This window comes from Chenopodium album, chromosome 16, assembly GCF_948465745.1.
Source record: "Chenopodium album chromosome 16, dcCheAlbu1.1, whole genome shotgun sequence".
NCBI lineage: Eukaryota > Viridiplantae > Streptophyta > Magnoliopsida > Caryophyllales > Amaranthaceae > Chenopodium > Chenopodium album.
This window is the reverse complement of record NC_137849.1, coordinates 43,794,222-43,820,437: the sequence shown is the minus strand read 5'-3', so window position 1 is coordinate 43,820,437 and position 26,216 is coordinate 43,794,222. Positions and strand designations below refer to the sequence as shown.

Below are 26,216 nucleotides of genomic sequence, written 5' to 3'. Positions count from 1 at the left end.
ATCTCTTGTAATTGGATATTTATACTTGTCAATATTCAATGAGAAAGGCGACGATCACATTCTTTCATTATGAATTCCTCTCCACAGCAACATATTAGCAAATGGCACCACCATTCCACCACAAATTAGCAGCACAACCACCACCACACTCGATCTAGAGCTCTCCTTCGTCCTTCCTGCAGCAGCCCCACCCACCACCACACTTAGCTCACCACCACAGCCTCCTGTCGCAGCCCCTTGCCGCACCCACCACTTATCTCGATCTCCCTGCCGCAGCCCCCTGCCTCACCCACCACCACATACACTCGATCTCAATCTCCTTCGCCCCCCTGCTGCAGTCGCAACCACCACCACACTTAGCTCGATCTCGATTTCCTTCGTCCCCCTGCCGCAACCCCCACCGACCACCACGCGGCCACGGCCAGTTGTGCATCCAATACCACCAGTGAATTTTGAAACATAGCAAATTATCAATTTTAATTTGATTAAAACTATAATTGTTTATGCAATTGATGTGAAAAAATGATTGTAATTTAGATCTAGAAAGGAGGAGGAGCATGGGAGTGAGAAGGGAAGAGAAGAAGGTGAGAGAAAGAAAAAGCAAACTAACACTGGTCGCACAAACACTTGGATGCGGGTGCCCGCACTCAATAGTTAAAGTTAAAGATATTAGTGGTCAAAGTTGCGTCTCGGCAAATGTGCCGGTTAAATTGATGCAAATAAAAAAAAACAGAGGGAGTATATAGTTGATGTTTCGGGTAAAAATAATGGGACCTTCGGACAAGTCATTTTCTGTGGGCTGAAGATTGATCTCGGTCCAAGCGATGACTGGGCCGAAGATTTCCTGCGCAGCAAAGACACGTAAACTAGCCCCGAGGGTGTTACCAAGGAAGGCCCCTCCGATGCCGAAATCAGTACAGTGTTTAGAGAGAGAAAGCTATGCAAGAATATTAATTGTTTGAGGTTTAATGTGAATGAACGTAGAGAGAGGAGAGTGAAGGCTTTTATACCTTGCTCAATTGATAGTTGGGCCTAGAAGTCAAATGGGCTTTCCATGTTGATCGGGCGTTTGACTGACTTGGCATGATTTAGAGGGTTGAACCTATGCCTCGGGCTTATAATTAAAACATTTGTGGACCGGCCAAATTGGAGTAAATTGGACCTAAACAGTTGATATACTTTGATATCATTTATCGAGACGAATCTAACAAAATCTTTGTTAGTGCAGAATTTTCCTGACGCGTCATGGTAAGAGACGTCAAGAAGAGGCGTCATCAGAAGCTATAACTGACGTCCAAAAATTCACAGGATTGTTGACTGGTTCAAAGGGTCCACTCTCCAGCTTGCAGAAGAAGATAAATATGAAGTACCATTAATAGATTTCAAAGCTGAGAAGAATAAGTCATCTAACTAACTTCCTATTTTTAAGGAAGGGATAATTATTCAAGCCCAACAGCTAACTCAGAGGATCAAAGCATTAGGTTAAGGGGAGGAATAGCCTATAAATAGAGGAGGGTTTTAGTTGTAAACACTCACTCTCACTCACCGTTCTCATTGCAATAGAATTCTCATTGTAAACACTTGATTATCCACATAGTGCATGCAATCGATGGATCTCTCCCACCCGTAGTTTTTCCCACTTCATTAGGTTTTCTGCATCATCAAAATATCGATTGTCTCTCTTAATTCTTGCATTTACTTTATTTCTTTAGTATCATTCATCTAGTCGTCGACGTCCCAGCCTAACGTGCTTCCTCGACGATTTTTGGCATTAGCAATCCCACATGTCAATGATTTTACTTATAATTATCAAAAATTTCTACGAAGTAATTTTTAATAAAATACTCTATCATTGATTTGAAAATCTATATATATATATATTAAAACTTAATGAGAAGACATGAGCCCGCTATGTTTCATCATGACTAGGCACATGATGTGGTGCCATGTCATTTCATGAGTAATTCTTATAACCCCAATTTAAGAGGATGTTTAAGTTGATTAATTACCACCATTATTGTCTTGATAAGCAACTCTCACAACTCCCCATTTAAGAGGATATTTAAGGTGATTATTCACCTCCCTTGATGCTTGGGATTCTTCTTTTATGTTCTTTCATGTTTCTCTATGAATAAAAGAAGCTTTACTTCTAATTTTTACACTTGAAAAATACAATAAACACAATAGTCTAAACACATTCTCTATTGGGCATAAGTTACTTGACTCAAACCTTCCACCTAAAAGTGTCTTTGTGTGAAAGTGGCGTGTTAACCTTAGTGTTCGTGCCGCCGAATACAATTGAACAACTTGGTTGCGCCAGAAATTCGTTTTCAAATTAGTGATTTGCATCACGACGCACCGATATTATTCCATTGTTTATGAGATTGTCTTTTTCATCTTACTTCTATATTTTTATACTATTTGTACTAAATTACCCTTTTATTTACAACAAATATAATTAATTAAATCTATATTATTTTAGGATATAATTTTTATTATAAAACCTTATTTATAACACATTATACATATAATGACCCGAGGCACTGCTTGGGCCAAAAACTAGTTCTAAAATAAAAAAGAAACAAAGGGGTACATAGGTGTCATATATATAATCATTTTCAATCTCATACAATTCTGCAGCAATTTCATATAATTCGTATAATTAATTAAATACATTCATATAAATGCCTATGACATTTTTATTACAAATTTATAGTCTTATATTCATTTATGGTGATTATTAAGTACGGAGTAATAAATACAGTCCTTCACCTCTGAAAAACGCAACAGTATGACTTTTTGTGTACTATTTACATATTCCACTATAATCAAGTTAAGGCTATGTTAGCTATAACCTTCTTAATTATGCTCATTTAAAATTTTAGTAAGACAAAATAAGTTCAGATTTATTAAAATAATTAAATAATTGATATTATAAGGTGAATCAAACAGAGCCTGACAAATATTTTAACATAAGATGTAGGGAATAAACTTTCTATTTTTTTTAAATCAATCGCAATTTTTCTCATTTCACAATTGCATATATACCTTTTATTTTCAACTAAATAAAAACTTCCTCCATTTGTAGTAGTTAGTAATGCATAACATATTAACATCAACCATCATTAATTTTAATTCATCACATCAATCATCAATATTTTTAATGCATCGCCAGGCCAAAATAGCTAATCGAATTGGATTAGTGTGTTCATTATTTTTAATGCATCACCAAGCCAAAATTGCATGATTGTAATTTGACCCCTAGATTGTTTCATTATTTTCATTGGCAGAGCATGTGTTTCAATATCGGCAAATACAAGTTTATCTGCCATATAAAAGAATTTTTGTTAATCTGGTGGCATTTCTATAAATATATTGAAAAAACGTGGTCATTTATTCAGTACTTTTGGTGAGCTGTTCAATTACTATTTGCAACTTGCATTTAAGAAATTACATATATACCCCTCAACTAGTATATGAAAAGACATATGTACCCCTCCATTGGTACTTGAAAAGACAATTTTACCCCAAGATAAACAAAAGCTCTTTCAATATTAACCATGTAAGTTACGTACTCTAGAATTGATAGAGTATATAAACCGATCTTGGGTTTCAACTTTTAATTTAAGCTTTTGGTTGACTTAACATGATATCAGAGCTTAAACTCAAGCTTGAAAGGAGGGGTGGATGAGATTCGAATCTGTGACCATTGTGTCACACTAAATCTGATACCATGTTATAAGATCAACTCAACCAAAAACTTAAACTGATGGTTAAAGCCCAGAGTCGGTTTATATACTTTATCCGGAATGAAAGAAGCATTACTTGATTTTATTTTAAAAAAAAACATACCAGCATGATTGCAATTTAACCCCTAGATTTAGAGCTCATTTTTTTTCCCTCCACTTTCCTCTTTGAAATATCACGTAAATGAAACAACTTGCTTTTTGAGAAAAACAAAGATCTCTCCTCCTAACAAACCTTATAAATTTGTGCATGGACAACTAAAGATAATGAGTTATGTTAGTGGACCAACTAAACCAAAAGGTTAAACTGAAGGTTGAGGCTCAGGAATATGTTTTATACTATCACTCTCCCTCACATGAAAGGCCTTTTGGGCTTGAAATGTGGATGCAACACGGGCCCACCCATATCTGGTGCGAATTAATTCCACTTTAAAGGGGGGACGGATGATATTCGAACCCGTGACTTTTGTGTCACGCTGACTCTGATACCATGTTAGTGGACCAACTCAATCAAAAGTTTAAACTGATGATTGAGACCCAAGAATATGTTTTATACTCTATCAAGTTATTCATTGACATAATTGACAAACGTGATTAAAATAACAAGTTTTCCTTTTGTCAAACTTGTATACGTAAGGAAGACTATAAATGCACGAATTGATATTATGTTCACTTGATCTACTACTCCGTACAATACAATTGCGCTAGATTTTGGGCTATAATTCTATAAATAGGCCATTTTAGCCACTACCATAATCTCGATCATAATCTCAATTACACAAACTTCTATAATAAACGACAAATCTTTTTTCATCGTATTAATATTTTTAGTAATAAGTAATTTCTTGTCAGCTAAGTTAAATGGAGAAGAAAATTACAATGTGTGTTATTGCAGCTATATTTACGTTACTTGCACCATTGAGCTTTACTACTACTAATGCATCTGATCCTGCTGCCCTTCAGGATTTTTGTGTGGGTGTTGACGACCCTTATTCAACAGGTCTATTTACCTTACATCTTGTATGTTAATTTAATAATCTAGGCCTTTAATTATTCGTTATTGATAGAGTATAAAATCAATCTTATAATTCTAACCACCATTTTAACTTTTTTTAATGAATATAATTAAGATCAGCATAAGTGAACTGATGAATATAAAATCAATTTCGAGACTTTATTTAATCTTTTTAGCTGAGTTGGTTTGCTAGTTATTTTTAGCCATAGTATATGGACTTTTACATTTTTCATAAACTCTTCTTTAATTATTTTTTTTAATGATTTGTTCAATAGGAAGACATCAATTGAATAAGAGAGTGAAGAGTAGCTCAAGTGATTAGAGCTTTCCTCCCGATTTTAGAAGATCTTGGGATCGATTCTCACCCCATCCTTGCGACTCTCTAAACATAAAAAATTAAAAAAAAAAATAAAAAAAAAGTAGAATAAGTTGTGCATTGTTAAGTGCAAAACACAATAGTAGTATATATAATGTTGCACTTAAAAAAAAAAAAAATATGACAAAGGTTTGATTTATGTATGTAATTAAATTTTTCTTATGCAGTGTTGGTGAATGGGAAGTTTTGCAAGAACCCAAAGAGGGTGACAATCAACGATTTCGTGTACAAAGGTTTTAACAAAACTTCGGTTATTGAAAACCGTCAAGGGGCAGAGGCTACACTAGTGAGCGTTGATCAATTTCCAGGACTTAACACACTCGGTGTAGCCATAGCTCGTGTAGACTTTGCACCCTTTGGCTTAAACACCCCTCATCTACACCCCCGTTCCTCAGAGGCATTCGCAGTCATCAAGGGAACTCTCTACGCCGGTTTTGTGACCACCGAGTACAAGCTCTATGAGACTATATTGAACGAGGGTGACATAATCGTGTTCCCTCGGAGTCTTATTCACTTTCAACTCAATCTTCGTAACACAACAGCCTTTGCTGTCGCGGCTTTTGGTAGTCAAAACCCGGGAAGAGTTAATGTTGCTAATGGTGTCTTTGGTACGACGCCTAAAATATTGGATGATGTTCTTACAAAGGCTTTTCAAGTGAATAGAACAGTGATTGAGCAACTTCGGTCGCAATTTTCGAGTGGTAAGGGCGTATCAATCAACACCGCAAGATCAATGTTACTTGAGATGTCATCTCAAATCTAAGCTAAGGTTTGAAGGAATTATGGAATACTATCTATGTCACACTGCAGCTAAATTTATGCGGGTTGTACCAAGTACATGTATAGGTTTGAATAAACGACTATTATGTCGTTAGGCTTTAATTTATGCACGTTTCTTGTATGTGATTGTGTACGTTGTACTATGTTTAAGGATGGAATAAATAAAGGACTATTATAATAATGTCGTCATTATTGTCGTACATTCACCGTTTTCATTTTATTGACATGTATCTTTAGCCAAATGCAAGATTTTAAATGTCAATTCTATAATATTATGTTAAAAATATTGATTAAGATGAATCAATCAAAGACCTCATCTTGCTATTACTTACTCTCTCCATGTTTTATTTTTATTTTTATTTTTTTTTATTTGCATCACTTGGTGATGTGGGAAATTTTAGAAGTGTAATATTATATTGTGAGTGGGTTAATAATTTATTATTGTAAAAGTAAGATGGGGACCATGTAAGAGAAAATAGTGAGAAATAGTATATATTTTTATTATATAAGTGGGGACCATGGAAGAGCGAGAAATGATAAAATAATTTAATTGGGGTTTGAACTAGAAGAGAGAAATGATAAAATATACGAGTAGTATAACATTACTAAATAAGGAAGTAAAGCAATTAAAAAAAATACCCATAAAACGAAAGTGATGCATTTAGAAAAAACGGAGAGAGTATAATTTATGTTGTTATGAAAATGCGGTGTTGTACATATTTGATCTGTGCGAAACTGGGTCAATGAATAAATTATTAATTAATTGATGAAAAAGTAATAGAGAAGATAAACAAAAATACACAACGATTACATGGTTCGGTCAACTAGAAATCTCCACAACTAGAGGTTTTGAGATCTTTTTATCACTTTAAAGGAGAAAACAAGAGGAATATGTATACAACTAATACAAGCTAAGGAGTCTCGAATGGCTTAATTGGCTTTTATGAAATCTAAAACTCAATGGTTCTTTTATAACATTTACAAGAGCCCTAATAAAAGACTACGAAATTTAACTATTAGTTTGAATAAAAGACTAATCCCTCTGTTCCACAATAATATTCCTGTTTGGAATCTTTGACTTTTTTTTTTTTTTTTAAAAGAATCTTCTTAATTTCTCTTAATCTATAAGAACAAATATAGTCATATGGGATCTAAATTGATTCGTCTTGATGAGTAGATTTTTAATATCTAACTTTTATAATTTTTGCTAGTGTGAGGTTAAATATATTTGCGGTCAAAGATGGGTAAAAACTTGCATCGATTTACAAAATAAAACATCATTCTGAAACGAAGGGAGTACTATGTTATTATATTGAAACTTTTCCCAAAATAACTAATTTATAAAAGTATTTACCAAAACGGCATTCTTGACTTGGAAGGAAATTATTTATTTTTTACATTTGAGCCGGTTTGGTTGACTTTTTTTTTTTTTTTTTTTTTTTCTTTTCAAAATTTTAGTTTTTTGCTTTTTTTTTTTTTTTTTTTTTTTTTGGAAATTCTAATGGCAGTATGCCATAGTGTAAAATATCCCATTAATTAATTTGAAAAATAACATAATATATTTACAACAATTCTCAATTTTTTTTGAGAAAGTAATTCTCAATTTTTGTATAATTAACACATAATAATAAAAAAATTTAAAAAAAAAAACTCAAATAATTGTGTGCTTATATTGATTTAAGGATTGAATGGACTATCACAATAGTGTCAATATGCCATTATAATTATGTTTTAATTTACATTTAGTCCATTTTAATGATTTGTAACATGTAATTACACGTAACTTTGTCTACGTGTATGTGTACACTTCGAATAAAGGACTAGTCAATTACGTATCAATAATTAAATGATGAAAAAGGGTTTTGAACCCTTGTTGTGCATAGAATAATACTTTCTCGGTTTTATTTATTATATTCTTATTAACTTTTTATTTTATTTTTTTTTTTATTTTATAATGTTCTTCCCCCTTATTTTAATTTTTGCAAATCCTTTTTATTTACTTCCACCTGTTCCTCACAACATTTAATTACATCTTTCCACATACTCTTTGTTATTCTATTCATCAATCTTAAAGTATTCTTTATAGATAGGGAGTAATATACTTCTTCTACTCTCTTTTAATTGCAGCGTGGAGGGGATATGCGTGGTACTCCATATGATTAGGAGAAGAGAGATAAAAAGAAAGACGTATGATGTGAAGAGATGCTGAGTAGAGAGCATCATTTGCCAAATTAAGTAATTCTGCAACAATTTGTCTCAAAAAAAAAAATTAATTATGCAATTAGTTTGTAACTTTATACAAAGCCTTAAAACGGATGAAGCCTAATGCAAGTGCACAAGGCCTAAAATTTGGTTAGGACCTCAAAACGTTGTTACTCGTACGATATTCATCAGTTGATGAATTTGTCTTTATTTTTATTTGTATTTTACATGATCACTTTGTCATGGTGAAAATTAGTGCGAGTTGGAAAAATTAAAGATTAGTGGCAGGAAAAAGGATTAACACTACGTTATTCAAGATTTTAAGATCGGTTCTTTTCGGTTTTTCCTAAAACCATCAATGTGTCCCCATTACATTACCTTATTATAACGGCAGCTGAATTTTATTTTGTTGCCCATTATCAAATGATGCATGATTAATAATAAGTATTATTAAAGGATCAACTCAATCAAAAGGTTAAACTAATGGTTGAGATCCGAAAATATGTTTTATAGTCTATCACTTTCTAATTTTTTCATATTTAAAGATTTACATTTATAAAAGTAATATCTACGGAGCATTTTTATTCCCATGAGAGTTAGACCCTCTCCAATAGTGAGACTCAAGTAAGTATTTTTAGGAGAGAGAGAGTATATTTGCAATGTGTACTAACTAGAAACGACCATCTATATATAAATCCGTGAATGGGTCCGATCAGATCGATTATTTTGATTGAAGGGCCTAGTGTTTTTTTTCAATTGTACGATGACTTTGTGATGTGGTGATGACGACCATATAATTTGAAAAACGATTTTTTTGTTGAGATACTATTGATAAATATCAAACACAACACCATTGCTAAGGGTCCCCATAAGTTCGTCCAATAGAAAATGTATGGTTCTTGATTAATACTTCCCCCCCCCCCCCCCCCTTTTTTTTTTGCTATATATAGGCAAGTTATCACCTTAAATAAAGAGTGCGTATAAAAAAACATTCTCAAAAAAGAGGTACATAATATCTACTAAAATCTTTACTATTTTAGTCATCAATGGGGAAGATTATTAGAAGAGCTGGCTACAATTGGGCCACTTTAGCTTTGTTCATGGCCTTTGCAATGAGCATTGCTACTCAAGTTTACGTAGCTAATGCCTCCGATCCTTCTCCCCTTCAAGATTTTTGTGTCGAGGCGCATCGCTTTAATTCTGGAGGTATAACGCTCTTCTTCCCATTTTATTTTTGCCACTTATAGCATGTAACCCCTTAATTTTTTTTAAAATACATCATTTTGACTTTTGCACTATTCAGATACTATGATTGACTTAATTTTTTCACCTTTATAAAATAAATAAATGTTATTATGTAATATAACATAATTAACATTAGATTAGTCATAATATCTAGTTTTATAATATAATTTTGTTATAATTTTACTAATATACAATTAAAAATATTAATGATCAAAGTTACATCTCAACAAATATATTGGTCAAACTGATTCATTTAAAAAAAAAAAAAAAAAAAAAAAAAAAAAAAAAAAGAGGGAGTTTGGATAACGTGATGCTTTCAGTCTACCACACAAAATTTTAACAATTTCAATTAAGTATTTCGTGACATGAATAAGATGTTAAGGGGTCACGTTGTTAAGTGATGTACAGTAAACAATAAAGGACATTAAGTACTTTTTGGATTCATCGTATATTCATATTACCTTATTCTCTGCTTATTAAGCTCACATAATTAGCACTTTTAATAATAATTGATCTTAATCTATGCGATTTAATGTACTTTTCAATCTTCTACCCCGTGCAGCCTATGTGAACGGGAAGTACTGTAAGAACGAGGATGAAGTAACAACGAACGATTTCGTGTACAAAGGGTTTGACAAACCTGGAGACACGAACAACACTCAAGGAGCTAAGGCCACACTAATCGATATCAACAAATTCGCAGCCGTTAACACGCTAGGGGTGTCCATTGCTCGTGTAGATTTCGGACCGTATGGTCTAAACACTCCTCATTTTCACCCTCTTGGCTCAGAGATATTCGCCGTGCTAGAGGGCACACTATATGCTGGTTTCGTGACAACTAAGAATAAACTTTATGACACAGTACTTAAAAAAGGTGACATAATTGTTTTTCCACAAGGTTTGTTACATTTTCAACTAAATCTTGACAATACGGACGTTTTTGCAATTGCTACATTTGGTAGCCAAAATCCCGGACGTATCAACATTGCTGACGGTGTGTTTGGAACACCTATCTTAGATGAGGTGCTTACTAAGGCCTTTCAAGTAAATGAGAAGGCGATTGAACAACTTCGAGCTCAATTTTCGACTAACAACGTCTCCGATGATAATCCCCGGAAATCAATTCTAAGGCTATTATCTCAAGTTTCAAGATAATAATGCTAGTTCATATTTAAGTATGGTATGTGAGGATAAAATTAATGGCTGATCAAGTTATATGATATTCACCCATTAGAGATAAAAGTAGTACGTGATTTGATGTTTGAGGTTGTATTGGAATTAAATAAAATGTTGAAGACATTTTCTTTTATTTCATGTTTTAAAGTCCTACAACTTTCTATTGTTTATGTGTACGAGTGTATATAGTATCACTTGTTTATTTATTGCTATTGTTACAAAGAAACAATAATAGAATTCACTTGACAATTATATCACATAAAAGCCAAGCCAAATATTTACAATGGGCTAAAAACAATACTAATTAGCTACGATACAAATAACACGAAAATTTAGTCATCTCTAATTGTATCATTATATATAACATATATTAACTCAGAAATCATCCACGATATAATAAGTTGTACATATATATGCTGATATAATAATCAAATTGATAAAAACTTTGTTATATTGGCTTTTTGGGCGATTTTGGGCCAGGTTCGGATTTCTAGTTAAAAAAAAAATTTGGCTTGCTCAAATCCCCTTTATTTGGGCTGGATCGGATTAGCGGGGTCAAACTGTAATTAATCGCCATTAACGTGTGTAGAATGTTCGGTTGTAAGATAAAAATTGCGGAGATAATTGGTGATGATGTGGTATTCTTCTATGCTCAGCTCCACTATTGTTAAAGTGCAAACTAAGCACATTTTGCAACTTATGAATAGTTATTGTCATGTTATTGCAACAAGATAAGAGTGCCAATGGTACATTTCAATTGAACTGGCATCCATGTCCAATAATTGACAATTGTCCAGGCCACTGATAGTAACCTTACAAAAATTTGGACACTATGTAACTTAAATTTGCAGTTAGGAATTTATTTGAGTCACGTTGTTTAATTTCGCACCTTAACTTTGCATTTTAAAGTTTGGTAGATTTTATATGTAAATGGTGAACTCGTGAGGATATTTATTAGGCTTGGAAACAGGTCAAAAACCTTATACAAAGTATAAATTATAAAACTATAGAGCATTAATTGAAAATTTAGACTTAGAGCCTCTTCTCATTTACTGAATTGAACTGATTGGAGCTGAGATAAACTGAACTGAATATTTTATAAGAGAAGGAAATTAGAAACTGAACTGAATTGAACTAAACTGAACTAAAGATAAGCTGAAGAGAACAGACCCTTATTTCATGCACCTTTGTATTGTAAATAACTAACTCGTACTATATATACGCTTGCAATTTTATAGATGGTGTAAATTAGATTTAGGGCATGTTCGCATTTACTGAACTGAACTGATTGGAGCTGAACTGAGCTTAAATGAATATATTATGAGAGAAGGAAATTAGGAGTTGAACTAAACTTGACTGAATTGAACTGAATTGGACTAATTAGAGCTGAACTGAAATAATTGGAGCTGAACTGAAATTAAGCTGAAGTAAACATGCCCTAATTGTTTCAAAGTCTTAAAAAATAAAATGGTACTCCCTCCGTTTTTAAATCCTTGTTCCACTTTCCTTTTGCGGCCGTTTTTAAATACTTACTCCATTTCCTTATTTAGATAGATTTTATAATATTTAATTCATTTCTCTCAACTAATGGGACCCAATTTTATTACTTTTAGATTCTTTCTCTCCTCCAATTTACCTTCCATTAACTCCACTATCTCTATATTTTATTACTTTCTCCAATTTATCCTTAAACTCTGCGCACGAAAAAATAGAGCAAGTATTTAAAAATAGGAGTATGTAATACTTGAGATTTTGAGTAAATCGTGTTTTCATTGTAATTTTAAATTTTCTACAATATTTTTTTAAAAAAAAATTATTCAATATTCCTGTGCAAAATAAAATAAATAAAGGTTGATGAGACATTCGACGCAAACTTTATTTAGTGTATTTTGTCTCCGATTGTTGTACTATATATGCAATTATTGAACGTATTCTATATTTTTTTAAGGTAATATGAAGAACCCTATTGAACCGCCACCTCTCACAGGTTAAACCAGTCTAACTCCGTAAGTTAACGCTTGAGATTAAAGGGACGAGATAAGGGAGTCCCCCTACCCTCATGCAAATATAGTTGGTGGGGCTCAAACTTATGAGATCTAGTCTTCAAAAAAAAAAAAAAAAAAAGGTCACAAGGTGAGTTTCCCACTAATTCCACCAAGCAAGCTTTGTTAATTTTTTTTTTTTTTTTTGAAGGCAAGCAAGCGAATATCATTAAAATAGATCAAGTTCCGCCAAAGTTGTTAGGCTTTGGGGGAAAGGACCAAGAGATACAAATTCATTACAACCCCTAGCATCCCACCGAGCTACATTATGTGTTAGAGTATTACCCGCCCGCTTGACATGAGAAATAGATAAAGAGCTAAAACAGGAAGAAAGACTAATGATATCTTCATAAAGCATAAACATAGGAGCAAAACCAGCATACTTGTTCTTAACAACACAAACCACAGAAGCTGCATCAGACTCAAGATGAACTTTAACAAACCCCAACCTTCTTGCAATCACCAACTCGAAGTAGCAGGCAGCAGCTTCAGCCATATCTACCCCCCACCCAGCATGCTCAATGCGTACAACAGCTGCGAGCACAGCCCCCTGCTCATTTCTGATCACCACTCCCAACCCGGTTCTAGCCCCCAAATGAGCATCACAATTAATCTTCACATATAGCGACATTAGTTACATGGGTAGCCCTGTTCGTAACCTTACTCGCGTACTCATTGCTTTAGCGAACTAAGTTAACCCACCCTTTAGCAACCTCCTATGAGACAAAAGGAACCTGCTCAAATATTGCTGTATTTCTGCAGTGCCAAGAAGCCCACGCCAGCGCAGCAATAATCACCAATTCGCCCCTAGAAACCTGCTTCGAAAGCCATAAAAATCGCTCCAAAAAATCTGATGTAGGGGCCTGCTGTAAAAGCGATTCATAAGAGCTGGTAGCCCAAATTTCTCGAGCTGCTGTACACTCAAAAGTTGAGTGTATGATGGTCTCTTCAGAGCAATTACAGATTTAGCATGACTTATCAGTTACAATGTGGCGATAAAATAAGCGTTCTTTCACTGCCAAAAAACCTTTACAAGCTCTCCATAGAAAATGCTTTAGCTTTGGGGGGCACACCAATGACCAAATAAGTCTCTACACCACATCCATATCCACCGGAGCATCTGAACCATGAGCCTTTTTGCACAACCAATACCCCGACTTTACATTGTATATCCCATTTTTCGTCTGCCACCAATACAGCTTGTTAGGTGGGCTATTGGGGACAGAGGGATAGTAAGAATCATGGTCTTCTCCGCTTCATTAAAATTGCTGGTAATGACATTCACATCCCATGAATTGTTGTTATGGTCTATTAAGTCAATTACACGCATCTCCATATTACTTGCAGCAGTCGGAGTAGGAACTAGATATGAAGTGTTTCCTGGTAACCATGCATCATCTGTACATTTATTTTACTCCCATTTCCAACCCTCCACTTGAGACCCTCAAAAAGTAGCTCCTTAGCCCCAAATATACTCCTCCACGCATAGCTCGGATCATATCAGATCTTTGCCTCAAGTACATCACAATTCTTGAAATATTTAGCTTTTAGAATGGAGTGAATGAGATTACTAGGATTATGGTGGAGCCGCCACAACTTTTTTGCAAGTAAGGCTTTGTTGAAGCATTTGAGGTCCTGAAACCCCAACCCACCCAGAGCTTTAGGACGACAGAGTAGGTCCCAACGTTGCCAGTGCATTTTACTTGTAGTTTCCGTTGATCCCCACCAAAATCGGGCAAGCATAGCATGTATTTCATCAATGAGGCCGTAAAGGAGTTTAAAAATACTCATCATAAGGTCGAGATAGCTTGAGCCACGACTTTAATGAGAACCTCCTTACCCGGTCTTGATAAAAGCTTTTTTTTCCACCCCTGCAGCTTTTTCCACAATCTCTCTTTTAATCCTGCAAAAATTTCTCTTTTCGATCTTCCAATAATAGTCGACAATCCAAGATACTTCTCATGACATTCAACCTCACGGACACCCAAAATATCAATAATCTCTTGCCTTCGACTTGTGCACACTTTTTTGCTAAAAAAGACTTCTGTCTTGCTTAGGTTGACATTCTGACTCGATGCTTTCTCGTATATGCTAATAATATTAGCAATAATTAAGCATTCTTGCAAAGTAGCCCTAGCAAAAAGTATACTATCATCAGCAAAAAATAAATGAGATACCCGTGGAGCATTTCTGCAAATTCTAGCTCCATGAATGAGATTATCCTTAGCCACCTTGGAAATGAGAGTCGAAAAAGCATCCGCACATAATAGGAATAAGTACGGAGAAATCAGGTCACCCTGACGTAACCTTCTCGACGGAACCACATACCCCGATATACGACCATTGATCTTAAATGCAAATGACACACTATTGATACAACACATTACTTGGTGAATCCAATTTGTCGAAAACCCAGCTTAGTCATTACTTGCTCCAAGAACACCCATTCCACACAATCATATGCCTTACTCATGTCCAGCTTCAAAGCAATGTTGCCAACTTTCCCTTCACCACCTCGTTTCTTAGAGTGAAAAATTTCAAAAGCCACAATAGCATTATCAGTAATAAGTCTCTGCGGCACAAAAGCACTCTGATTCGGGGAGATAATGTCACCCAAATTTTTTTTTTATTTATTCGCCATCACCTTGGAGACAATTGTATATATGACATTGCAACAACTAATAGGTCTAAATTCTGAAATTAATTTTGGATCATTACATTTCGGAATTAGAACAATGCAAGTATTATTAATCCCAGCAATGTCAATCTCTCCCCTCTACCAACCCTGGACATAAGCAATAATATCGGACCCAACAATATGCCAAAATTTCAGGAAAAATAAAGTGTGCATACCATCCGGGCCCGAGGCCTTATTGGGGTGCATTTGGAACAACGCCTCTTTAATCTCATCTGCCGTGGGTTCCTTATCCAAGACCATATTAATCTCTGCCGTAACCATTGCTCAAGTCCCTCCATAGAATTCTGAAACCCGGTTGGCGAGCTTGTAGCAAACAAATTAGAGAAGTAGGCAGCAATAAGACGCTTAATGTCAACTCTGTCAGCTTTCCATTCACCAATGTCATCATAGAGACCTTTAATTCTATTCCGGGTCTTCCTCTGGCTAGCTTTATGATGGAAATATTTTGTATTTTTTCTCCATCCCGCAGTTCATTTGCACGAGCCCTCATAACCAGTAAGACTCTTCCAACAAATATAAAGAGTCAAGCTCAGCCGATAGTTGAGTTAAGTATAATGGAAGGACTTTACTTTTCGACTTTTTCATCTTTAAGGACCTCCCACTTTTTTTTTCACCTTTAAGGACCTAAGTTTTGATTTCCGGCAAAAATAGAATTAAGTTAACTCAAGGTGAGTTAAGCATAGAGTTCTGACATCACTAATAAGTAAGTTAACAAAAATCTAGAACCTAACATTCCTTTTTTTTCACCTTTAAGGACCTCTCATTTTTATATATTTTTTTTTCACTTTTAATTAAGTAGTTTAAGCGTGATCAATTCCTCTTCCTCCATTGCAACCATTTCTATTAATTTACCAATTTAATAATAAACACTATATCATTTAATTTAATCAACTTTGAACTAGATTCATCAAATCAAAATCCAGTACTAACCCGAACACAGATGTCACAAATTACCAACTTTAATCAAGTCTCTTTGTCCAAAAATAAAATGAAAATAAAAATTAAAAAAATATTACTTCAGTTTCTTATTATTTACAAAAAATGAATTATTTATACATATCTCAAACATAGTAACCCTTTATTACAAATAATAAGAAACGGAAGTAGTAAAATAAATCTTTCATTAAATATGAAACCATATAAACCCAAAAACAATCAAATCCAACCCATAAAAAACAAAACTATCATCAACCTTATCAAATAATACACCATAAAAAACCGATCAACCAAAAATTTAGTAAAAATAAAAAAAAATTCAATTATCAATCGATGGAGCAATTGCCTAAGAGAATGAGAAAAAAAATATTTCTGATTGAAGAAGTGACATTTATGCGTGATAATGAATTAATTATGATATATGTTTACACTTCTTGGTGTATAAAGAATTGATAAAATTCATTTAAAAAAAAATTGATAAAATAATGTTGACATCAATTAAGGACCTAAGTTATTATTTTATATTTATTTTATTTGCTCCGGTGAGTTAAAGTTGAGTTAAATTGTCGGAAAGTTAACCACAAGTCCTCAAAGGTGAAAAAAAAAGTGGGAGGTCCTTAAAGATGAAAAAATCAAAAAGTGAAGTCCTTCTCTTATGCTTAACTCGCCGATAGTTCACGGCATTTTTCCAACTTACCTCCATCCATCGCCCCCTCCTTAAGCACTTTGATGCTCTTCTATGTCTTTTTTAATTTTTTTTCTTTATTGACCCTAAAGTCAAGGCAGCCCAACATGCTAATTTTTCACCACACTGCTATTTTTTGTGGTATACCCACGTCACTAGCCCCAAGTCACGCACCCTCCACCACCTCACCACATTCCTCCTTCGCAAGCTAAAATTGCTCGAACTTGAAACCCGTACTCCCCCCATCATTGATCCGACTATTATCAGTAGACAAAACAATAGGAGCATGATCCGGTTTCAGAATTGGAAGATGTCGAACCTCGTACCCTGGAACATATTGCACCAACCCTTATCAGCAAGAAAACGATCAAGGCGTTCTCTCATGAAAGTAGACATAGAGTTACCTCTTTCCCATGTGAAAATAAAACCAAGGTCCCGCAGAGCACAAGTATCAATAGTCTCTCTAAACGCATCCATGAGACTATCCCTCCTAGGCACACCCCCCTTCTCCGATAAGCTCAGAATCTCATTAAAATCACCAAACATAATGCAAGGGAGTTGATTAACAACTTTCATTTGAGACATGAGAGCCCAAGTTTTATGTTTGTTTGCTTGTTTCGGCCAACCAGAAATACCAATTGCTCTCCAAAGGGGAGCATTATTAACATCGAGAATATTCACATAAAACTGGTGAATGGAGTACGAAACAATTTCCACCGCAATATCTTTCCACCACAACCCCAATCCCCCAGAACTACCAATACTACTCAAACAAAGACCATTCGAATAACCACAAGGATTTCTAATTTTATTAAGTATACTTTCATCAACCTTAGTCTCCATTACAAAGACTATATTCGGCTTTTCCCTCCAACAAAGATCTTGGAGGGCTCTAACAAACCTCGGGTTGCTAAGCCCGAAGCAGTTCCATCTTAAAATTTTCATTGTTGTTCGAGGGCTTGGTCATCGCCAAGACCCTCTACTTTAGAGAATACATTGCTATCACCAGAATAGTCAACAATTTTTGATTTCTTATTACCCATACTACTCCCCATACACCCATTATTACCCACCAAGACCTCACTTTTTCTTTTACCACTCGCTGCTACCCCACAATCATCCAACATATGAGTATCAAATTCATCAACATTACCTAGGATCTGTCGACCCACCCTTTTCCACTTGCCAACATTATTTGTAGTAGTATTGGGAGATGCTACATTTTCCACCACAGGTGTCACATTTTGTGCATTCAGCGAATAAGGGTTCGGTTCATTAGCAATTGCAGGTTCCATTTGTGGCATAACAGGAAGCATTTGAATGTGACGAGGTCGTAGCACTGCCTTATTACTACCCGGATCAGTTACGATCATCAAGGAAGCTTCTCTAGCCTTCGGGGAGACGACGCCCATGTTGCTTGGAGAGTTAAATAGAAGCTTACGAGCCACACTAGGTGGACCAAGGCGAATTGTACTTGGATCATTGTAAAGGGGTCTGCGAGCCACACGTCCTTTAGACAGATTTTCCATCCATTTCCTCTCTTTCTCCCTATTAGCATCACCAAAGCGAGACCGTTGGAGCGGGGATGCAGCTAGGAACGGCCCGTATTGAAACACCACACTCGACTCCTCCTCTTGATCCTCAAAATTTGGACACTCTTTATCAGAGTGGCCTAACCGACCACAGTAATAGCAGAAGTCACCCAGGCGTTCGTATTTGAACTCCACCCACTTTGTAGTATTACCCCCAATAACGATCTTCATACCCCTCCTTAGCGGTTTTTCTACATCAATTAAGCTTTCACCCGCAAGAATTTCTCCCATCCCAACGGGTCCGAGTCATCGAACTCCAGAAAACCCCCAAGACTTTCACTAATCTCCTTTGCGAACCTCAGATTGCGTCGGCTAAACGGTACATCCAAAACTTGAATATAGAAAGGGGAAAATTGGAACGAAATTTCATATGGCTGATCATCTCCATTAAGTTCTTGAAGAAGTAAAATCTGATTGTCAAAAGCCCATGGCTTTCCATCTAGCACTTTTATCTTATCAACTACATCAAAGAATTGAATCACGAATAAATTCGTTTCGATCATGCGAATCGCCACATTGTCAGTCAATCGCCAAAGGTTTATCAATACCCTAATCATAGCCTCAACATTGAAAGGTTTTCTTTGTTAGCAATTTCCCAACCAAAGAGAGTTCAATTTCAGACTTCGATAGTAAATCAGCAGGTTCCTCATAGTCACCCCCATACACCTAATCCTTGTCCTTAGTCAGACGAAGCTTTTCCCAATCCTTCATTAACTCAGCAGCCATGATCCTCCATTGAAAACCAAAAAAGAGTAGAAAGAAGCGAAAGAGTAAAACAGAGCACGAAAAACCAGATTGAACTCACAATTTCGAGAGCCACGAGAAACCCTATCAGAGACTCTCACAAACCCTACTCGAGGGACTATTTTTATTTTTTTATGAGAATTTAGCAAGCTTTGTTAATTATTATACTTCATATGTTCAAATTCATTTACTCCCACATACAAATTAAACTAGTTGCATAACATTCATTATTCACATGTACAAACTCACGATCTCATTTTAAATTTACATAGAGGCATAGAGCACTCTCCAAATGTACAAAAAAAGAAAATTAATTGTATCGTGTATGTTAAATACCTGATTATATGATAGAAATTATTACAATTGAGCCCCACTATGATAATACTAATACCAAACAAAAAAAAAAAAAAAAAAAAATCTATAATGTGCAACTAACTTAGCACATTATATTGGCACCGTAGTGAAGAATGTCATGCATCATGTTATTGCAACTACGAGTGGCAATGTATATCCAATTGAGACAGGTGTCCAAACTATTGATAGTAACCTTAAATGGACAAGGGTTGAACATTTCTTGACTTGTAACCTGAAGTGACTTAAGCCAATATGACTCATGATCCGACCCTAATTGACAGGTATACATAGTAATAAAATTCTATTAGATTGTAAAGTATATTATTTTAACTTATTAGTATATATTATAAACTAGTTTTGTGCCCCGTGCGATGCACGGGTTGTTTATTGAATTTTAAGATAAATTTTTAATTTATGTATCAAATTTTAAAATATATTATTAATACAAAATTAGTTATGAATTGATGTGTTTTTGTAACGATTTGCTATATAGTAGGCCTGTAATGATTAATAATAATGTTGGTGGAAATCTTCGATTTAATACATTAAAAATTAAAAAATTAGCAAAAAATAAATTAAATAAAATAAATGTTCAAAGCCTGTTGGGTTGACCCGAACCCAAAACTTTGGGCAAGGATTGGACATTTCTTAACTCGTAACCTAAAGTGACTCAATCCGAGATGGCTTATGATCTAGTCCTAATTGACAGGTCTACATAGTAATAAAATTTTATTAGATTGTGAGGTATATTATTTTAATCGATTATGATATAAAAAATAAATAAACATAAAAAAATAAATTTATATGATAGTTTTTGAGAATGATAATCTAATAATTTTTTTGAACAAAATTATAATTCAATTTGTACATTGGTATTTTATCGAAAACAAAACTATAAACTAACAATTTTATCCTAAACTTCTATCCAAATAAAATTTAAAACAAACATTTTTATCTTATAAAGTCTATTTAAATCTATCCAACGTGGCGCAATACTTGGCAAAAAGTCAGAAGGTCAAATGTCGCTGCCTCGTGACCTGGCTAAAAGTTTAGCTTTATATATTAGTCATATGATGGATGTGTTACGCTTTGAATTACTTTCTTCGCTCTAAAAAATATTATGATATAAAAAAAAATTATATGATAATTTTTGAGAATTATAATCTAATAATATTAGAATTATAATCTAATAATTTTTTTTAAATAAAATTATAATTCAATTTTTGCATCTGAAATATTGATATTTAATTGAAAAGAAAACTCTAAACTAACAATTTTATCCTAAAATTCTATCCAAATAGAATTATAAACTAACCTTTTTTATCTTATGAAATCCATTTAAATCTATCCAACGTGGCGCGACACTTGATGAAAAGTTGGAATGCCAAGTGTCGCTGCCTCGTGATCTGGCTAAAAGTTTAGCTTTATATATTAGTTATATGATTATAGAGTTATCTTATTCAAAATAGATATATACGAAGTATATAATTACATAGTTATCATTTGCATTTTCAATCAAATTTTCACAATATTTAATTAGTGTGCTTTCTTCACTTTTAAAAAACCAAATATGATCTAAATTAAACGTAAGATATAAGTTGAAATCGGGGCTTATCAAGTCCAGTAAGATGCCTTCAAAAAAAAAAAAAAAGGGTCCAGTAAGATTTGATCTAACAAGTTTAGTTTAAACAATTTATGGTGAAAAAATGAACACCTATAATTTGTAATTATTGTGACATTGCAGCTTAGTTAATACAGCAATACAATTCACTTAGGCCCTGTTCTTTTGAGCTTCTGGGCAGAGCAGAGCAGAGCAGATTTCAGCAAAGCAGAGCAGAGCAGAGCAGATTTCAGCAGAGCAGAGCAAAGCAAAGCCGAGCAGAGCAAAGCAGATTTCATTAATATTAATATTATTATTATTACTAATATTATTATAATTACTAATAATATTATTACTATTATTATTATTATTACTATTATTATTATTATTATTATTATTATTATTATTACTATTATTATTATTATTATTACTATTACTATTATTATTATTATTATTATTATTATTATTATTATTACTACTACTACAATTATTAATATTACTACTGCTACTACTACTACTACTATTATAATCATTAAATTTTATTATTAAATATTAATTATAATTAATAATATTTATATTATTAAATATTAATTATATTATTATTAATATTATTATTATCAAATATTAATTATGTTATTATTAATATTATTATTATTAAATATTAATTATATTATTATTAATATTATTATTATTAAATATTAATTATTATTATTATTAAATATTAATATTTAATAATAATATTATTATTAAATATTATATATTATTATTATTAAATATTAATTATATATTATTATTATTATTATTAAATATTAATTATATATTATTATTATTAAATATTAATTATATATTATTATTATTAAATATTAATTATATATTATTATTATTAAATATTAATTATATATTATTATTAAATATTTATTATTATTATTAAATATTATTTATATATTATTATTATTAAATATTAATTATATTTTATTATTATTAAATATTTATTATTATTATTATTAAATATTATTTATATATTATTATTATTAAATATTAATTATATATTATTATTATTAAATATTTATTTTTATTATTAAATATTATTTATTTATTATTATTATTAAATATTAATTATTATTATCATTAAGTATTAATTATTTATTATTATTATTATTAAATATACATTATTATTATAATAATTCAATATTAAGTATTAATTTTAAGCAGAGCAGGGCAGAGCAGATTGAAGCAGAGCAGAGCAGATTTCAGCAGAGCAGAGCAGAGCAAAGCAGAGCAGATTTCAGCAGAGCAAAGCAGAGCAGAGCAGCTCTAAAGAACGGGGCCTTAGTGATTTTGTATAGAAGTAGGGATGGTGATCTAGTTCGGATTTGACCCTAGTCTAATTTGCTTCGAATTGAAGGGAAAAAAAAAAAAATCAAACGAAATTCAATAAAATATAAACTAAATTCGACTCTAGTTTTAAAAAAATCCGACTCCTTGTTGGAGTAAGGTTGGTTCGACTTAGAATATGATTATTTTGATTCGACTCTGACTTTTATATGTACATTTTTGTAAAATTCAATCATGGTTTTATAGGTCGTCGACATTAATTTATTGACTTTATTCCTCTACACTTAACTTCAATTCATCAATTAAACCTATATATTTCCGATCATATGCATATTTTGCTATTGACTATAATACTAAATTATACTTCGTATAAACTATGATATAATAGCTTTATTTTCTTCCCCTACATGAAAGATTAAAAATTCTTCAAAAATATTTGATTAATTTTTTGGTAGATGGACTTATATTCTTCGATCAAGGTCTTAGCTTAATTAATTATTATATGAGGTTTTAATTGGTAAGCTAAAATGCTTTGGAGTGGAAGAATAAAATGAATAATTCTGATACATAACCCTCCAAGCTTAATTAACTCTGATATATTCTTCGATCAAGGTCTTAGCTTAATTAACTCTCCAAGCTTGCCACTAAATGAGCCAATGTATTCCTAGCCATCTTCGCATGAGAAATAACAAAATCAGTAAAAGACATACTTTGTACATTGTATGGACGCCTATATCATCAAAAATTAAATTGTTAATCGTTTTTACCACGTACTTGTAGATTGCATCACCTTCAAGCCAAACGTATGATACTCGAAATTAAACATCGAGTAGCTTATTGTAAGCCATTTAGTACAACCTCGGACACAAGTCGTCGAATCACATTCCACTCCAGTACTCCACCTTATTAGACATATGAGATATCGGAAAAATATATGTGTGTTAAACCTAAGCTCATAAGATAGGAAACAATCTTCCTAAAAGATATACTAGCATAACCAGATATATTCTCTAAATAATATCTTTAACATAAATAAAGATATATATTATTATTATTTTAATGATATCTACGGAAAATATATCACATGTATTTTTCCGATATCTCATATGTCTAACACACCTCAATACTCTTCATCATAGCCATTTTTATTTTACCCACATTTTAAATTGTGTACTCGTACGTCCATATTTAATTTATTTATCCTAGCTAGATAGCCACAAAGAGAATGAGATCGACCAACTGGCAATTGAGATTATCGTTGATGATGGGGATGAAGAGTAAAACATTTTTCGCATATGAACGACAAAACGCTACTTCTATGTTATTTGAAATTTAAACACTAAAGGACTCATTGGATAACGAACATTTTACGCATGAGTATATTTTTGGGGGGTAAAAAAAAAATACTAGTATATAGTTAATTATATTAGATTAGATTCATGTCAAAAGTCAAGGGAAATATATATGGCTGCAGTAGCAAATGCAGTAATTCGTTAAGAAATTTCTTTAGTGTTTTTTTTTTTTTTTTTTTTTTTTGAAGGCAAGAAATTTCTTTAGATTAATATGCAATATTTTGAATTTTTCCTCAGAAATTCATGCAGATTAATATCACTACTAACATTATAACATAGGGCTTGTCCACTTCAGCTTAAATTTTAGTTCAGTTCAGTTCAGCTCCAATCAGTTCAATTCAATTCAACTCCAATCAGTTCAGTTCAGCTCTTAATTTCCTTCCCTCATAAAATATTCATTTTAACTCAGTTCAGTTTAGCTCCAATCAGTTCAGTAAATATGAACAGGCCCGTAGTACGACTTTTATAAAAAAAATCTACACTTGCCTAATAGAGTTCAGTTATCATTAGCTTATGTTACTGTATATGATAAGATTGTCAACCATAAAATACTTTTTTTGATCTAAATCAACAGAAAAGTATGACTATTTCAAGAAAAATTGCTTTTAATTATTGCAATCTCAGCTATAAATACCTCCCATATAATATCATTTATATTACAAAAAATCAAAATTTTCAAGTATTAGATACATAGATTATAATTTCATTTACTTTGATCATTATTATATTATGTCAAATTTTGGTGTGACTACGTTATACGTAGCCCTTGCTACAAGTTTTATGTTCTACGTAGCCATTGCATCAGATCCTTCACCCCTTCAAGATTTTTGTGTAGGTGTAACTAACCCTCATTCAGCAGGTCCGACCTCTACTCGAGTACTCGCTTACTTGAATTATTACTTTATTAGCTTACTTAGTTATTCTAGAGTACGTACCTTTGCATATGCTCGCATATGCCTAGGGGTATTTATGAATCATGTGTGGTTTCCTGCTGGTTCATTTTATCAGTTTTGCTTATTTAGATTTCTCTAAATAAATGACCAAAGCTGATAGAACAAAAAGCAAAATATATACCTTAAATGAATACTCCTAGATCTTATTTGTTTTACCTGAAAATAAGATGGAGGTGTTATTAATTTGTTAGTGATATTTTTTTTTCATGGTCAACATTTTTGCAGTGGTTGTCAATGGAAAGCTTTGCAAGAACCCTAAGCATGTGACTATAGATGATTTCTTGTTCAAAGGGTTTAACATACGCGGAGACACAGACAACACTAATGGAGCAAATGCCACACTAATCGACATTACTCGATTTCCCGGTGTTAACACACAAGGGGTGTCCTTGGCACGGGTAGACTTTGCACCCTTTGGCCTAAACACCCCTCACTGGCATCCTCGTGGCTCGGAGATCTTTGCCGTGGTAGAGGTGTCATTGTATGCCGGTTTTGTTACAACTGATAACAAGCTATATGACACGATACTAAAAAAAGGTGATATGATTGTTTTTCCTCAAGGTCTAATCCATTTCCAAATTAATATTAAGAAGACAGATGCTTTGGCTGTTGCTTCATTTGGAAGCCAAAATCCGGGACGAGTTAATGTTGCTAATGGTGTGTTTGGGACTATACCGCGAATTTTAGATGATGTTCTTACCAAGGCGTATCAGGTGGATAGGAAGGTGGTAGAGCAACTTCGTGCCCAGTTTTTCAATGAAAATATGTCAATCAACACCGCGAAATTGACTAGTACATACTAATCATGTACTATATCTATACTCTATAGTGTGGTCATGAACCAGGGTGCAGTGGTGTATTTGTGTTCTATATTTTCTGTATGGTGCTAAGTACTGTATTGTACGAATTATTGTAGTTATGGTTTTAAGCTAAGTTTACGTTTACCGGTGTTTAAAGTTAAGTTTATTATGTTTAATCCAATAGTTGCAATTTGTAAGCGTGTATGTAACAATATTTGCAATAAATAAGCTTTACACGTAATATTTACACGTAGTAATATTTTATCAAATTCTACAAATTGTGTAATTGATAAGCATTTAGTGCTACTCCACAAAATATAAGATATTCTACATGTTTTGTCTTTTTAGAATGTACAGACTAGATCACTATATAATATTTTCATTCACTTTATTTTATTTTATTTATTTATTTATTTTTAATGATCAAGTGATGTTTGCATGCATTGTATAGTATGCACTTAGGTGCACGTAGAAACTTAAATTTGCCATCTCTACTCTTGAGTAAAACACTTCTTCTAGTATAAAAGAGATGTAAAATCCAACAGCATTTTACTTTGTTACATATGCTTTCAATAGATTACTTTT

The 26,216-nt window shown here is 33.0% G+C and overlaps 4 protein-coding genes across 4 annotated transcripts; 3 read left to right on the top strand and 1 right to left on the bottom strand.

Annotated features, from left to right (window-relative positions):
• The first annotated feature begins 4,607 nt into the window (after window positions 1-4,607).
• LOC145584371 (putative germin-like protein 2-1) lies at window positions 4,608-5,900 on the top strand. The gene is made up of 2 exons (XM_081641228.1): window positions 4,608-4,746; window positions 5,305-5,900. The coding sequence occupies exons 1-2, from the start codon at window positions 4,608-4,610 to the stop codon at window positions 5,898-5,900; spliced, it is 735 nt and encodes a 244-aa protein (XP_081497354.1).
• A 3,208-nt stretch (window positions 5,901-9,108) lies between these two features.
• LOC145585478 (putative germin-like protein 2-1) lies at window positions 9,109-10,714 on the top strand. The gene is made up of 2 exons (XM_081642179.1): window positions 9,109-9,325; window positions 9,927-10,714. Exons 1-2 carry the CDS (start codon window positions 9,166-9,168, stop codon window positions 10,517-10,519), a joined length of 753 nt encoding a protein of 250 aa, XP_081498305.1. The 5' UTR covers window positions 9,109-9,165; the 3' UTR covers window positions 10,520-10,714.
• Window positions 10,715-12,751: 2,037 nt separating this feature from the next.
• On the bottom strand, window positions 12,752-13,213 carry LOC145584369 (uncharacterized). Its single transcript, XM_081641227.1, has one exon. It carries the CDS (start codon window positions 13,211-13,213, stop codon window positions 12,752-12,754), a length of 462 nt encoding a protein of 153 aa, XP_081497353.1.
• Window positions 13,214-24,584: 11,371 nt separating this feature from the next.
• LOC145585476 (putative germin-like protein 2-1) lies at window positions 24,585-25,807 on the top strand. Its single transcript, XM_081642178.1, has 2 exons — window positions 24,585-24,737; window positions 25,057-25,807. The coding sequence occupies exons 1-2, from the start codon at window positions 24,608-24,610 to the stop codon at window positions 25,632-25,634; spliced, it is 708 nt and encodes a 235-aa protein (XP_081498304.1). The 5' UTR covers window positions 24,585-24,607; the 3' UTR covers window positions 25,635-25,807.
• Window positions 25,808-26,216: the final 409 nt, after the last annotated feature.